Here is a 16,771-nt window from a genome sequence, read left to right on the forward strand (position 1 = left end):
GTTATTTTCTCAGATTGTTGACTTAGTGTCTTAAAATAACGACTTTTCTCAAAATGACTTATTTACTCATAGTTTTGTCTTAGTATCTCAAAAATAATTACTTTTCTCAAAATGACTTGTTTTCTCAAAATTTTGACTGTTTTAAAATAATGACTTCTCAAAATGACTCAATTTCTCAAAAAAATGTACTTAATATCTCAAAGATAATTTTCAGAATTATGACATTTCATAATAATGACTTATTTCCTCAAAATCATAGTATGATTGACTTATAATGATTTATTTAATTGAAACTAAGTTATTATGACTCAATTCTATGTAGCAAGTTATTCAATTTCAAGAAAATAATGACTAATTTTGGGACAATAAGTCATTATTAAGTCTAAAATGCAGAGAAAATCCCTTGTTTCGAGATATCAGTCCATTTAGACATATGAAGCCATTTTTTCAACATTGTACGTCATTATTTCTAAAGTATATTGAAATAATTTCCTCATACGTTGATTTATTTTCTTGAAACTTGAGTTATTAAGACTAAATTCTGATATAGTACTCTTTATCAGTTCTTCAAGGGTTCTTTAGTAAAAACAGTGGTTTTATCTAGAACCATGAACACTCAAAGAATTTGCATGCCTAAAGGGTTCTTTGCATGGTGAAATGGTTCAGATTGACAGAGAATGTGTTGGATATGGTTCTAATATAGAACCTTTTTGAAAGTGGTTCAATATAGCGCCAAAAAGGGTTCTGCCCTTGACGAGCTTGACATCGTAACAATAGAAGAACCCTTTTTAATGCTATTTGGAACCCTTTTCATTTCACCATGCAAAGAACCCTTTTAGAACCATCTTTTTTAAGCGTGTATGTCAAAATAATGAGTTATTCAATTTCAAAAATTATTTTGGGAATATGTCAAATTTTTGACATGCTGCTGCCAGAAACAGCAGAAGAAAAAAAAATCACACATGATCTACTTGTCGCAAATGGGCTTCTGTAAGAGTCTCTTAAGAGCTGCAGTGGAGCTTCACTCTACCTCCAGCATCAGTGAAGGAAATGATGTTTGGCAGGTGGCATTCGTCTCTTTGTGGGATCCTTTGGCCTGAAAATAAAATGCTAAAGCTCCAAAGTGAGAGATGTGACCAGTCAAAGAGCAGCACATGAGCTGAATCAACACAACAGAATGAACTTTAACCCCAAAAAAGAATTTAACAAAATTTCAACATCAGTGATGAAGAATGAGGCTCCTTTCTTCGCAGATAGTCGACCTGAGCAGAAGCGAAAGCATCCATTGGAAAAAAAATATACACCGTCCACAAAGGCAGTCTTGTAGTAGCAACTGTTTCTAGATGACAGAACCAATTCAACCTAATGAGAAGTTGTACATTATTATTATTATTCATTTCAACTTATCTCTATTTTACCTGTGTGTGAAAGGTTCCACTGTTAGAACAGATCCGTTCCAGAGACACTTACCGAGTCAGAGCTGTTCACAGTGGCGGTGACAGGAACCAGAAAAGAGTTTAATGAGTCTAAAAGCTACATCATTACAAATTTCATCGCTGTCAGACAAAAACTTGTACCTGCGAAATGCCAACTTGTCAAGAAAAGGATAAAGAAAACATTCTTAAGTTTTAATGGAAGTTAATGTAAAGTCATTTTGGAGCATGTCTATTGGTCCATTCGTCATGAAATTTTGATGCGATGTAGAGGACAGCTAGTGTTTTCAAACTGTGTAAAAAAGAGACAGAAATAGGTACAGGGTTTTGTTCTGACAGCAACGATAAGCTGACGCCTGAGGCATTGTTTAACAATCGCTTTACAATTAAAACTGAGGCCTACAACGTGTTTTTCATGGTCCTAAGACAAAGCACTCCACAAAGAAAACATCTTTCAGATTTAGCACTATTTCACCATCTTCAATTTCACTGAACTACACACTGTCGCTGTCCAAAAAACGCCAAGTATCTTCATTTTTTGCAGTTTTCAGTTTTCTGCCTAGTTTGAGCTCAGCAGCTCAGTCTTTCATATTGTGTGAAAAGTTCATGATGAATGGACCGATAAAAATGCTCCAAAACTGCTTCCATTAAAATCCCTTAACACTGACTTATACTGAAAGTGAAGAATGTTTTTGTTCCCTTATTTAAAGTCATCATTTTGGATAGTTACTTGTTTTCCTTTGGACAGCGACAACATATGAATTCAGAAGGCAGGTGTGCAAAAAAATTGTGAAATTCTGTGGGATTCCCCTTTCAGTAAAATGGTGCACCGAGCTCTGGATCACAGACAGGACGGACAGAAAAGATCCAAACAGAAACAATACTCTTAACGGTAACCAGCTCAGCATGCTAGCCATTAGCGCATGAGTGCGCCTCTCTGGCTCATCATCACTGGACAAACATCGAATTATGGACCATTACATCCACAACATGGGCTTGACCTTACAAAGGTGGCAAAACAAAAGGCATCAGAGGAAAAAAACAGAAAACTAGCCCTACGAACAAACAGCTTTGCTTCTATCTGATGTGATCGTGTGAGAATGAGCTGTTTGAGAGTGCAGGTGTGAAACTCCAGTCCTGCAGGGCCTCAGCACTCCGCTAATGCACCCATTCAGCTCCTGAAGGGCAGCATAATTAGCTGACGTTTTGAGCCAGATGGGTGTTAGAGTGAGGAAAATACACTGGTGTCGTCCTCCAGGACCAGAGTTAGCTTCCATATAAGTATGAGAGCTGGAGGGAAACGGAATAAAAATAATGAACTGATGAAAATAAAGCTGCACTATGTAAGTTTTGCAGATTTGGAGACCCCTCTGGTGGAAATGTGTAACTGCACGCAACATGCAGAATGCTTGGTAATGTGGGTTGTGCTTCGGACCCCTTCCCTGAGTGGAGGAATCTGATGATTGTAAGTGCGTTTAAAGAGAATTCAAAGAGAACTCAGTCAAAACCTGAAGGATGTTGCTTCTGAAGATGTGAGTGAATGATCCTATGATCCTAATGATATTGAATGAATTGTCATCATAGCCTCAGCAGCATCGTGTTGATTTTGCATTTGAGACCTCAATATCAAGCGAGACCTTCTTCAAGTCAAGCAGCACACATAAGACCACTGACCGACCTTTTTGAGTGTGGTTTTGTTGTTTAAGCACTTTGGCTGTTGGCCAGTCAACATGGTGTCTGCAGTGATCTGCACATAACATCATATACAGAGTACTACATTTTCACTATACAGGAAACACGGTCATCAAATAACACCAAGCACAGACAAAACTCATAAAGAAAATTTAATATCATACATAAATTGTTCTCACAGCTTTTTTCATAACCAAGTTAATCTAAAAAATGGTCCACATGACCAAGGCAAATTCTCTAAGCGTCAAGAAAACAAATTTGACTTTCACCTGTATGACCCTCATACTGAAGGCCAGGGCAGTAAAAACCATCATCAAAGCCTGACCATCCCTTAATTGAGAAACAGCTGGCTGGGTAATGTCAATCCCCACTGAGCCTGCCACATGGTTTCATCTCCTCTCTAGACTTTTTCCCCACATCAAAGACACAAAAATACCTTGTTGGACACTCCACTGGTCACTCGTATCTGAGCCTGACCTCTTACGAGTTGTCTGTCAGTCAGAGATATGACTTAAAAGAACACACTTTATTTACAGAGGCCGCTGAAGGAAGTGAACGACTGGTAGGAGAGTCTTTGCCTGAAGGCTAACTGGAGATTTAGAAGTTGTCCACAAGATCCATGACCCTTTTCTGCTCGCTCTGCCGGAACTCCTCATTTTTGCCATCGCCGATGCTTTCTGCATATTCTGGAAAACAGGAAGGGAGAAAACGGTTCGATCGGTGGGTTGGATTCATTTATTACACATAATGTGCTGAAACCTGCTGCATGCAAGTCTATAAGAACATGAAGCCCATTTTACCCTAAACATTCCAGGTTTATTTCATTCTAAGGCTTATTATTCAGTAACTACAGGGACTTCAATGCAAATTAACAGGGGTATTCTAAGGTTATAGAAGTGTGTAACAAAACTTTGTGCTGTTTATCTGATGGGGGCAGTGTTGGTGTCTACCAGGTGTTGCAGGTGGTTGTTAAGGGGTTAACTCAAAAAACTTCTATCAAAAAGCAGAACAGGAAAAATATTAATGCCTCTGAACTGTGGTACTGAAGACTTTTTAGAGGGCCTTGGCCAGCCAAGGAAACAAACTGTCCTTTACCAAACTAAATAAAACCACACCTCTTCATGAAAAGAGCCAATTCAGTCCAATTTGAAAAGACAATTATGCTTGGAAACCTTTGGTTAAAGGTAAATTAGAGATGATGATCAGCACAAGATGCATGGAGGAATCATGAACAAGCCATTGAGAAGCTTACAGACCCACACAGTCAGAATATTCTGGAGAAACACCATCCATATGGTCAGAAGGAGTCTGAATCAACGTGAAGTACAAGTTATTCATTTTTTAGATGTTTCTGAGGAAAACAGATATGATGATACACTTGCATAAGGAAGGGAAAATAAGTGAAAAACAGGAGTTTTTATAAGGTATGGAGAAAATGGGACTCCTAACAACCACCTGCACCACCTGTTATACACAAAAAAAAACTGCCCCCATCAGATAAACAGCGCTTAAAGCTTTCATCTTTGAGAGAGAGGAGAAAATCAAGCTGCTTCAGATCTGAAAACATCCAGTGTTTCTGTCCATCCTTCCGCTATGAGAAGACAACTCAGCGCTATGAGAAGACAACTCAGCGCTATGAGTCTGAGAGGGTGTGTAGCTGCAGAAAGAGAGTCTCCTGAAAAGTATGGAAGCTGTAATAAAGGTAAAGAGTGACACACTAAATACTGAAAAATGATTAAATATAGTTGAGGCTTCTGTGTAAGTTTCCGCTAAATCCTTTGAATAAGTTAAAAATCCTTTGAATAAGTACGTAATGGCTAAACAAACAAATGAAGGATGGTCTCTGACTTTTGCACAGTACTGTATATAAAATTGTAACTGTATATAAACTATTCAAACCCAGTGTGGATGCAAATAAGCATACAAGCATACATTCAGTTGCTGTGCTATTAAGAAGAGTGAGAAAAGGCTCCCGTCTGCAGTTTCAGCGTTGCAGGATGAGTGGAGGCTAAGAGCTGCGAGCTCCCGCTTTAAAGCTTTAAATGCCAAATACGATTAAAAGCAGCAGCACTTAAACCTGCATCTGTGGAAATGCGGAACGACAGACAGACGGACGCACACAGATCCCTTCACCACCTCACCTGCTCCGGTTCCCAGCACGGCTGCGCTTTAAGTTTAACCCCTTAAATATGCGCTTTCTATAACCGTGACACACTAAACAGATTTTCATTTGGCATGAAAATGAAAGAGTGTTAAAAATGACTGAATTTTCAAACTAAATTCTACAGATAAAAATGCTTTACCTAGTCATTTTCTGACCAAAAAAACAAAAAGAAGCTTTGTTTTCTTGAATAAAGAACGCTGACATGTCAAGAATTTCATGTATATCATAAACTGTGTGCACATTTTCTTCTGCTTGGCCTCCCTCACTTGACCAAGCTCAATATACATTGAGCAGTCATTTATAATACCTGATGTGCTACGGCTTGTTGTATCTGAAAGGTGGTTACATTCCTCTGAGGTTTTCCATTAAATACAGATTTTTTTTTTCTATAATTAAACTAAGGTTTATCACCTCCCCCTTAATCCAGCTGAGCTTTCCCCGCTTTTCTCACCATGGTTTGTTTTGTTGGTTTGGTAATCCTGTCACAGAATGTACGCATAACTGCATTACGTTTCCCGTCAAAAACATTTCTGATGTCATTTTTCACAGCATTTCATGTTTTGACAATTTACCAAAGGTTTTGGTCACACCTTATTTTCATAGGCGCCGATAGTTTATCTATAGTTTATCTTTAACTGATTCAATTAAACCAGGCATGTCAAACTGGGGACCCTCCAGGGCAAAGTGCTGCAGAAATTAGCGTTTACCCTCATCTAATGCTCTGAATTCAGTTCATGAAGGCCTTGTTAATTAGCTGATGAGCTGAATCAGGTGTGTTTAATGAGACAGTGTTCTGAAATCTGCAGTGTTTTGGCCCACGAGGACTGGAGCCTCACGTGCATTAAACAGTGTGTGGGTTGGATTTAGGAATAGGTTCCAGATTGAAGTTAAGGTTTCGATTTAAGAAGAATCATTAAAATTCAACTTATAATTCATTTGCAACTTACAGAAATTTCTTTGAATGTTAGTTAAACAGCATATAATACGGCAGATCATAATGCAGCAGATCGCTCCTTCAACATAAAGTGAACATTTACAAAGAATCTACACTGGACTCTCAAAAAAATGACCAATAATCACCATTTCTATCCGCTACAGCAGTGGTCCTCAATGTCTTTTACCTCAATGGTCCACAAATTCAGAAGAAACTCAACAATACGCCATGTCGGGTGCACAGCTCTGGTCCTGGAGGGTCTGTGTCCATCACAGTTTGGTGATTTACCTACTCAAACACACCTGATTACACTTATTGTTGATGCCCAGGTTTAGTGGGTGTGTTTGAGCAGGGAAACCTCCAAACTGTGACCATTTAAAATTATTATAGTTATATAATTATTATAGTTGAGATGTAAACAAAGTCATTCATGGTGGTCTGATGTGAAACACTCTGTTCTAGAGAAATGTGCAGAGCTGGGACAGTGGTGGTGATGGGAACCAGACTTCTGAAGAGTTTAATGCCTCTAAAAGCTCCTCTCACAGAAAGTTAGTAGAAGAAATGTTTATGAATGCGCTGCCTGGTGCCTGAAACATTGTCTTATGACAGTTTTAGAGAAGGTTTTGGCCTAAAACCTAAATTAAAATCTATTTATATTGCAGGAACAGGTAAAATAGTAAGAAAACATTCAGATTTACCACTATTTTACCATCATCTACACTACATATAAAAGTCAAAAGAAAGTGTAGGTTCACTGGTGGTTTTGGATAGTAGATAAAATGACTATATTTGTGTTGAACCCTGGTTCCTATCACAACCATTGTAAAGAAATCTTTGTCCATTAGTTTGTTTACAGTGAAACAGATCAAACCTCTGTGAATGGCTTGAATTGCATGTTTTAAAAATTCCCCTTCATTGCCTTTAAAAGCGACTTCAGAGAAAGTTATTACATGAAATGGTTATGAACACTTTGCTTGATGTCTGAGACAACAGTTTTAACAGTTTTAACAAGGTTTTGGCCTAAAATACATATATATTTCATACATTTATGATGGAGGGGCTACATGCAAGACATTGTAGGGCGAAACAGCCCCCAAAGAAAACTTATGTTTTTCAGGTTTTCCACTATTTTACCATCACCAACGTTACATATTAAAAACCCAGACGACACATGTAGATTCACTGGTGGTTTTAAATAAATAATAAACAAAATGGCTACATTTTGAAAAATTGATGGAAACCCTTTTAAATGTTAGCTGCCACAGGAGCCATTAGCACAAACCTAGCAGGCCATTTGATCCACGTCATCAAACGGTTCAAGACATTTTCTGCACACAATCCTTCGGACTGGAGTCTGTCCATCCTCTCTTTTTCCCCTTCACCACGACACTCACTTTCTCACTCCTACACACACCCTCTCTCTCTCTGAAGCTGGAGGGCTACAGGCAGCCCCTCTCCCAGCACTGTGCTCTTTGAAGGCAGGCTATTTGAAAGTGTAATGGTCAGGGAGAAGAGCCGGGCGTGGAGACACGTGTGGATTACTCCCTGAGCCCAACTCGACCTCCGAAAGCAGCGGGAGAAAGATCAAAACCACTAAAGAAGAAAAGGTTAAATAAAAAGAAAGAAGAAGTCGACAAGTGAGGACTGCCAAAAGAGGAGGGAGAGAGGGTGGGAAACACAGACACGGCAGAGAATCGGGATGGCATTTGCATACTGTATAAATGGAGAGAGGAGGATAATCCCTGTTTGAGCTCAGAGGTGTTGGAAGCCTCAACCCTGCGCGCTCCATATTCTTTAATACACAGCTCAAGGTCGCACACATCGTACACGGCAGAGGAGCACATCTGCACACTGTTCTCCACAATAATCCGAACAATCTAGAGCAAAACTGTCGACTTGAAGATGAATTTGCTGAAGTTGTTTAATCCTTAAGAGGCACAGAAATAACAAGCAATAACAAAAGCATTTTATATATTTATTACAAATTAAGTTTTGTTAAAAGTGCAGACTCTAAACTTTCCATCAGTACCACATTTGTGCTTGTAGTTAGAAGGAGAAACCTTATTATGATCTGAATTGGTGTCCCCTTGCCTTAAAAACAGCGCCTATCCTGTACTACACCACTCTTTTGAGACTCGAGACAGTTAACGTCCATTCTAGCCCACTTTTCCACCAACTGGGAGACCATTTCAGCCAGAGTTTGGGTACCTATTTCATTGCTTCACTTGCTGTTCCAAACTGAGAACTGAAATCGAGGTCTGGTTATTTTGCTGGTCAGTCAAACTGTCCCAGTGCTCCATCATGTCTGTTGAACCGGTCACATATTAACACCCAACAGTTCTCATCCTGGAATGTTGGAGTGTCAATGGTGTGTTCTGCTCAAACACGAAGCACAAAGTTAGTGGACGAGTGGGCTAAAACGGTCATGAACCATCTTAGAATACTGGTGTAAACTTTACCCAACAGGACTGTCGATGACCTTTACCGAGACCTATAACCAAGTCTTAGAAAAGAATGATGCAAGTGGCTCATTTCCGTCCGGGAAGCTTGTGTATGTAAATTATGCAAATGAAATGTATCGCGAAAAATCAACAATTAAACATCAAATTTAGACTTCTCACCTCAGACTGACTGGCTGCAGCACAGAAAAATTCTGCACAGGAGTCTACCGTGCAGTATAAACCCTCTCCACTTTCTGCTACACACTGGACCAAACAAGCCTTTGACTTTAAGTCCCGCCCAGCATAAATCCCTCACCTCAGCAGCGTGGTACGATTTCTTGTGGGAGAACTATGGGTGAATCAACAACCCACAAACTAACAAAAGCAAGAGCAAAGTGAAAAGTTCCAGCTCCCCTCGGAACAAGACGTGACGTAGAGGTATGACAGTGAGAGGGCTACAGTCGCAGATTGGGAACACGCCGCCCCTGTTCAAGTTGAAGGTAATAAGATATATTTGGATTGTTTATTTTGCAAATAATGATGCACTGCTTTTAAAATGGGCCAAATTTGAGCAAATAAGACAAATATATTTATTCACAATAAACTACACAAACAAATGTGATAACTGTGTTTTCGACAGTCGTTTGACAGTCCTAGTTTTCATATTTAATAAGTTTCATATTTATCAAATGTATAGCACATAAAACAAAACAATGATCGCTCTAAACTTCTAACTGCAGACTGACTGGCTACAGCATGAACAAAGTTCAAGCCTGCCAGCATTTCCACTTGACTTTCTGGCACAAAAGAAGCTTCTGACTTTAGGTTCTCCACATGTTTAAATTCCGAGCCCCTGCAGCAACAGCCTGTCATGATTCTCTCTTTCGTCCCAGGGCGATACACTTCATTAAACTACAGAAGCACTGGTGAACCACAGTGATGACTTGATTAAATTCAACAAAGCTAGTTCTGTTGCCACTCAGCCTGCTGGATATGATGTGCACTCTGTGGTTCAAGAAAGCTTAGCCTCCTTCTGCAGGAAAGCCTATTATTTACTACTAGAACTGTGAGAAATAACACCACCCACTTAGTGAAAAACAAAACATAGATAACCGGCCAATCAAACCCACACAGTCTCACATACAATTCACAGCAATTATAAACAAGCGAGAAACTTCACAATGAAGTCCACACTACAATCATGTGAGAAAGCAGAAGACTCAAAGTAAGTCTTAGTAGCTGCTGGCGGGTAAATGGATGTCACAATCTGCCTCAATGTCGAGGTTGCGAGATGATACATGCTGTGAATCGAGTAGATTCTTTCCTTAATCTAACATGTTTCTATTAAAAATTATTTTCCAAAAGAGGCAACCAGGAAAATGAAAGGAAAAAACATGCAGCTGAAACCATTTACACTTGCCTTTAAAGTTGTCTTCTAAGAAAATGATGTGTTAGTGCTTTCAGAAGGTGCTGCGGCCTCATTTTGGCAACTGGACTTGAGCAAATTAATAAAAGTAAAATGACTGCCGCTATTTTACGCGTGCATCAAAAATTTAGCATATTGTGGTGCAAATTTAGTGTATTTAGCGTATAAGAGCCAACCCAAGTGTGGCATTGCAAAGCTGGAGCTAGCAGAGAGAAGGGGGATCAGTCTTTGTATTTGATGGGTCAGTGGCCGGGTCTCCATGCCTGACCCATGCCGTGCTGCTTGATGTAGCGCTGCTTGATGAAATCCAGCCTGAAAAAAGTGTGATCGCTTTGACAGCGTTCTGACCAGACGCGCAGAATGCTAGCAATCAGGACCCGGAAAATAGGGTGTCACACAGAGCAACACGGCCGACTTTGGAAGAGGGGAACTTTGTGACCGCCTCTTTTCACATATAACTATTGTCAAATAAAAGGCATTTAAGTCAGACTAAATTGGAAGTCACCCAGTGTCATTCAGCACTGCTTATCTCTACTGTGGATGCTATGAGTCCACTGCTTTTTTGTGCATTTACGGCTCAAGCCAGATGTTTCTCTCGCCTACATATCTAGGCCCACGTCCCCTTCTCCAGCCACAATTTACACCACGGCACTGACACCTCCTATTAGACTGATCATATAAACATACAGCAATTTATTCAGATGTCAAATGAATGCAGTGCATACAGTACGCACTCACAAAATCTGAGGTATGTTTTCTCTAGGATGGCAATACGTTTCTCTGACTGGACATCCACATCCATTGTAGTTCTACAATTACAGACTGTAGTCCATCTGTTTCTCTGCATACTTTATTAGCCCCCTTTTACCCTGTTCTTCAGTGGTCAGGACCCCCATGGACCCTGCTGTGACACTGCTGTGTCTGATCCACTCGTACCAGCACAACACACACTTACACACCACCACCACGTCAGTGTTACTGAAGTGCTGAGAATGATCCACCACCCAAACAGTACCTGCTCTGTGAGGGTCCATGGGGGTCCTGACCACTGAAGAACAGGGTAAAAGGGGGCTAAGAAAGTATGCAGAGAAACAGATGGACTACAGTCTGTAACTGTAGAACTACAAAGTGCATCTATACAGTAAGTGGAGCTGATAAAATGGACAATGAGCGTAGAAACAAGGAGGTGGTCAGAATGTTATGCCTGATCAGTGTAAATATGTAATATATTTAATATATAAATATATAGAAATAAACTGAATGCTAGTTAATCATCAGTAGTCAAACTGTCACAACAATGAGCCTTTCTGAGGAAGATATAGTGGCTGACTAGAAGAAACTTTGTGAGGTTCTCGGCATCGTCTTTAAAAGATAGTGAAATTCTTTGTTGTTATAGAAACAGCACATCCCAGTAGATGCAGAAGAACTGCATATCACTTTGTTTCATGTGGGTCTATTTTTGGTGTAGCACCATTGTGAGTCACTTGCTCATATATGCCACACAAAACAATATGCGACTGGTTGCTCTTCATGTCTGTCAAACGGCCCCTTCGTACTAAAGGAGGCAGTTTTAGGCCACACTGAGCAATGAAACCCACCAGACTCTCCAGCAGTCGTCAGAAGCCTGGCTTGCGAAACTAACAAAACCAACTGCTCCCTTTGGCTTTCATTCGCTGTTAGTCATTGTCTGCCAACACCGACCAGCAGCACTTTTGGTCAGAGTATCCATTTGACCATAATAAACCTCTCGGCTAATGTCAGCTCAAAAGCAAAGGGGGCAAGTTCCAGCAGTGCTTTTCTCCCGCTGCTGTGTGCTGCATGCGAGGCTGAGCTGTGTCCTGGCAGCGCTCCCTCTCCACAGGCCTGCTCAAGGCCACAGCTGCTACCATCCAGCAGGAGAAAATTTCAATTTATCACCACGGTGGCAGCGATTCCACTGCTAAAGCAAGCCTCCCACACACAAGCTGCTCAAGAAAGAAAGAAAGAAAGAAAGAAAGAGAGGAAGAGGCGCCATCCGCTCTGAGGCTGCCTCAGCGCCCACATTGCCATTTAAAAGGTGCAATAAAGAGAACCTTTATTAAAACTTGACCAAGTGTTATGAAAATTGCACATCATGCGGCGCCTTAATTCCACCAAATAATGTCGGTAGGTGTGGAATGCCACAAGGTGACAAAAAAGGACGGAAAAAATGAAGACATTTGTGAAGGACATTTCTGAAAGCGTGTTTATCCACCTCTTCAAACAGCAATTCAGCGTCAAATCACGGCTTTGCTTCACAGTCGAAAATTACTGCATTCCAGAGCCGACTCTCTTCAAACGTTCTGAGTTTATGCAGAAGAAAGAGTGCAGACCTTGAAGGGCTCAGAGCTGTTCAGAGCGGTCAGCGCAGGCATGTTACTTTTCATTCCAATGTGGTTCCTCATAAACCTGCACAAAACACATCCTTGAAATGGATGAGGAGAAAAGCAGTGACCACTGATCCACCTCTCAAATCCGTGAGTGGAAACTAAAGGAAGAGATCAGTAAAATAAAGACAAAGACTGAGAGAAACACAGGTTGTGTAGGTGATGGATTAATTGTGCCTTTTAACGAGAAGAGTTTATACATTTAAAGCTTACATCATACAAAACCTGACAATTCGACCAACTGCATACATTTATAGGGATGTATGAGAAAAGTTTGGCAAAAAAAATCCAGTCAAATCAATGGAAACATGACTGGTGTCCAAATGTTCCTTCTTTGCTTTAGCGCTGGGGCCAGCAAACACTAGAAGAAGATTTGGGTGACTATTGACTTCTAGTGTTCACTAGCAAAGTTAGCCATGTAGGTCCAGCGTTAAACCAAAGAAGCAAAATTTGGACACCAAACTATGTCCATGTTGATGCTGATCAACTCAATCGACACAACTGTGTACATAAATTCTTTTGCTGAACCTTTCCTACGATTCCTATAAATAACATCTAATACGCTCCCAAGTGGCGCAACCGTCTCAGCGTTGGCCCTATCATCAGGAGATCGCGAGTTCGATCCCTGGTGATGCTACAGCCATCCGTAGCTGGGAGTCCGAGAGAGCACAATTGGCCTCGCTCTCTCTGGGTGGGTGGGCTGGCTGCCCTTCCCCCCCCATCACTCACTAAGCGCGATGCTAGTCATCGCAGGCGTCCGTTAGCTGACGTAACAGATCTGGCGGTTGGCGCTTTCCTCCGAGCGCGTCGGCTGTCCAATGACGTTGCGTGAGCGGCAGCTCGAAAAGAAAGTGGTGGCTGGCTTCACAGGTCTCGGAGGAAGCCTGTGTTAGCTTTCACCCTCCTAGCGTTGATAGCATCGTGTGATTGGGGGAGTCTTAACTAGCGGGGTGGAATTGGAGAGACTAAATTGGGGAAAAAATCGGGGTAAAAATAAAAAAAAAATAAATAACATCTAATATTGAAATGCTTTCGGGGATATAAAATGCTACGTCTCAGGTTCACTGGTTTGGATGTGTCAGTGTGGCTGGGCTACGCAAAAAACAACTAGTGACAGGCCAGTGGACAGAAATGGTTTTTCATGACAAAGAAAAGCTCTTATTTAAAAGAAGCTTTCAAATAATGCAGATCTACAGTGGTTTCCAAAAGTCTATGATCAATGGTGAAAACACTTCTATTTTGCATTCCAATGTAATTTAATACAATGCTTTTCATTACAAATCAGTGAGAAGTAGGATCTTCGATTGTTATATGAATTTCAGAAATTTTTAGTATTTGGTTCAACATATCCATCTTTTGCTTTAGTGACAGCGCGCACTTAAGCTGGCACAGATTCCATAAGTCTTTGCAAAAGCCTCTGATCATTACATCAAATCCACCTGAGAGTCACCCAAATGCGAGCTTCAGTGGAAGGAATAAGACTTTTCTAAAAAAAAAAATAAAAAATAAAAATCTGACCGTTTCATATAAAAGCCTTAACATACTCAATTTCACAAATTTGCTTCAATTTAAACAGTGAGCTGGAAACAGAGCAGAATTTCAAATATTTTTTCATTTTGTTGCCTCACAGCAAGAAGGGCCTGGGTTCGATTCCCCGGACAGGCGAACAGGATCCTCTCTGTGAGGAGTTTTCATGTTCGTCTACGTGGGTTTCCTCCGGGTGCTCTGGTTTCCTCCCACAGTCCAAAGACATGCAGTCAGGCCAGTTAGAGATACTAAATCGCTCCTAGCTATGAGTATGTATGTCTGTGTGTCTGCCCTGTGATGGACTGGCGACCTGTCCAGGGTGTTTCCTGCCCAACGAGCACTGGGACAGGCTCCAGCTCACCCTGTGACCCAGCAGAATAAGTGGATGATGAATGGATGAACGGATGAATTAATCTGTTATTTCTAGGTTTAAATAATAATAAAAAAAAAATTTCAACGTGGTCTCAGACTTTTGGACTGTACTTATGGGCTATGTCAACGGTCAGTCCATTACGGGGAGGCATATTTTAGGAAGCTGTCCCTCAAACATTACAGAGCATGTCTAAAAAAGGTACATCTGTGTTCAAGACAGAGAGAATGAAATAATATTTGGGAATGCTAAACGAGGGTGCTGCCAAGAGAGGTTAATTGAGTGTCTAATGAAGGTGTTCTATGGATGTTGGTTCAAAAAGTACAATAATGAATTTTCATGGCTCACTTCTAGAAATTAAAAAAGCCCTCATTACATCATGGCTATGGTCAAAAAAAAAACAAAAAAAACACACCCAAAGCATTTCAGCACAGACCCTCATCAGAGAGTAAGATAAAGCTTTTTCATGCCACAGAAATTCATTTTTGTAATTTTGTGAGTATTTGTTGATTATTCTTCCCCACACTGCACCTCTGCAATGGATGTTCGCATGTAAAAATAGGTACTTCATACTGAATTTAACTGGAGGATTGGTTTACATCATTTTATGCCAACATACTTTCTACAGAACACGTCCTTGAAATGGATGACGATGCACACAAAAGCAGTGATCGCTATTTTCACCTCTCAAATCCATGAGTGGAGACAAATGGGCGAGACAGCTAATGTTAATAAGGACGTTTAAAGCTTGAGAGAGCTGACATAAAGGTTGTGATTGTGAAGGATAATTGTGCATTTTAATGAGAAGAGTTTGGTAAAGTCCTACACATTTCTCTGCTCACAAATAGTGTAGACCTACATACAGTCTACAGTTAGCAACTGTCAGTCCGTTACGGGTTGACCCTTAACATTAGGAAGGTGTTCAAGTATCTGAAACCCTGTCTGAAAAGGTGTATATGTGTCCAAGACAGAGAGAATCAAATAAGAGAAGACAGAGAGGATAAAATAAGAGTGCTACCAGTGGGGGTGACTGAGTGTCTATATAAAGTGCTCTATGGACACGAATCCAAAACATACAATTATTCATTTGCACTCTTCAGAATATTAAAAAACCTCTATTATATCAAAGCTATGGACAAAAGGTTAAAAGAAACAAGCTAAAGAATTTCAGCACAGGCCTTCATCAGGGATAGTGACAATGCTTTATCATTTTACACCACAAACATTCATTTTTGTAATATCGGAGTAATTTTCGAATATCTTCCCCACACTGGAACTCAAGGGATGCAAGGGATGTTCACACTTCATGATAACAAGGACGGATGAACAAATTCAGCATTTTATACTGAGTTCAACTGCAGGTTTGGGTTACATTATTAAGTCCATCTGAAATAAATAAACTAAAAAAGTTTGTCAAATCATGAGTTTGATACCAAGCGATGCCACAGCCAAATCCAAGACAGCATAAATTGGCCTCGCTCTCTCTCTGGCCCTCCCCCTCGACCCCATCGCTAAGCTGGCATGTAGTGCTCTCCTCCAAGCGCGTTGAGACGTTCAGTGACGTTCAAAAAGTAGTCTAAAAAGGTGTAGTGGTGCTTCACGTTGCTCAGACGAAGTATAACCTAGCCTTTCTCTTCCGAGCTTTGTAGCATCATGTTCGAATGTTCCAAGTTCTAAACACAACTAAAAACATTCAAATATTTGTGTTTGTGCCGTCAGTGTACTGGCCTTTAGCCAGCTAATGGAACTGGCATTGACAAAATTGGAGAGAAAATTGGGTAAGAATAAAAACGTACGTGGAAAAAGTACAGTTGAAAGACAAAGAGAAAAAAGAAAATCATCCAAAATGACCAAACAAACAGAAAATCCTTCAACATGCACCATTTACTTCAAAGTAGGCTGCATGATAAATCGTCTTTTTACTGTTATCGCGATATGAGTTTCCACAATAGACACATTGTTAAGAGCTGCGATAACAGAACAGGACTGAACCCGACTCTCCCACATGAGGGACGAGTAACTTAACCATTAGGCTAAATGGCCAACCACAAACATGCAGCCCTACTTCAAAGGCATGATGGCGCTAATCGATCTTTCACCTTCACAAAGCTCTCGCACGCCGCGAGTGTTGTGGACGGAAAACATATTATTGGTCTTCTCCGATGGCCGTTTTGGAGTCTGTCGGCGGTTTAAGCAGCGTACAGACTAGATCTTCCCTTTTTCATTAATCATTTATGACTGAGCTCTCTGAGCCCGCTCACTGCGGAAAGAGCAGCATCGGAGCAGGCAGCCTGCTTCTGAGGATGCACGCTGAAATGGGGGACTTAATTATGTTCAAAGGCTTTGCCGCTGTTATGTTTTGTATGCTTGATTATGCAC

The 16,771-nt window shown here is 40.6% G+C and overlaps 1 protein-coding gene across 1 annotated transcript in view; it reads right to left on the bottom strand.

The window, feature by feature from the left end:
• Window positions 1–3,376: 3,376 nt before the first annotated feature.
• The window catches only part of ctnnbl1 (catenin, beta like 1), a 73,266-nt gene continuing 59,871 nt past the window's right edge, over window positions 3,377–16,771 (bottom strand). Inside the window, exon 16 of the mRNA XM_036591987.1 lies at window positions 3,377–3,811. Coding sequence (XP_036447880.1) covers window positions 3,723–3,811 — 89 coding nt within the window. The 3' untranslated portion in view covers window positions 3,377–3,722. The remainder of the gene's footprint in view (window positions 3,812–16,771) is intronic.

Source organism: Colossoma macropomum, unplaced genomic scaffold (assembly GCF_904425465.1).
Source record: "Colossoma macropomum unplaced genomic scaffold, Colossoma_macropomum, whole genome shotgun sequence".
NCBI lineage: Eukaryota > Metazoa > Chordata > Actinopteri > Characiformes > Serrasalmidae > Colossoma > Colossoma macropomum.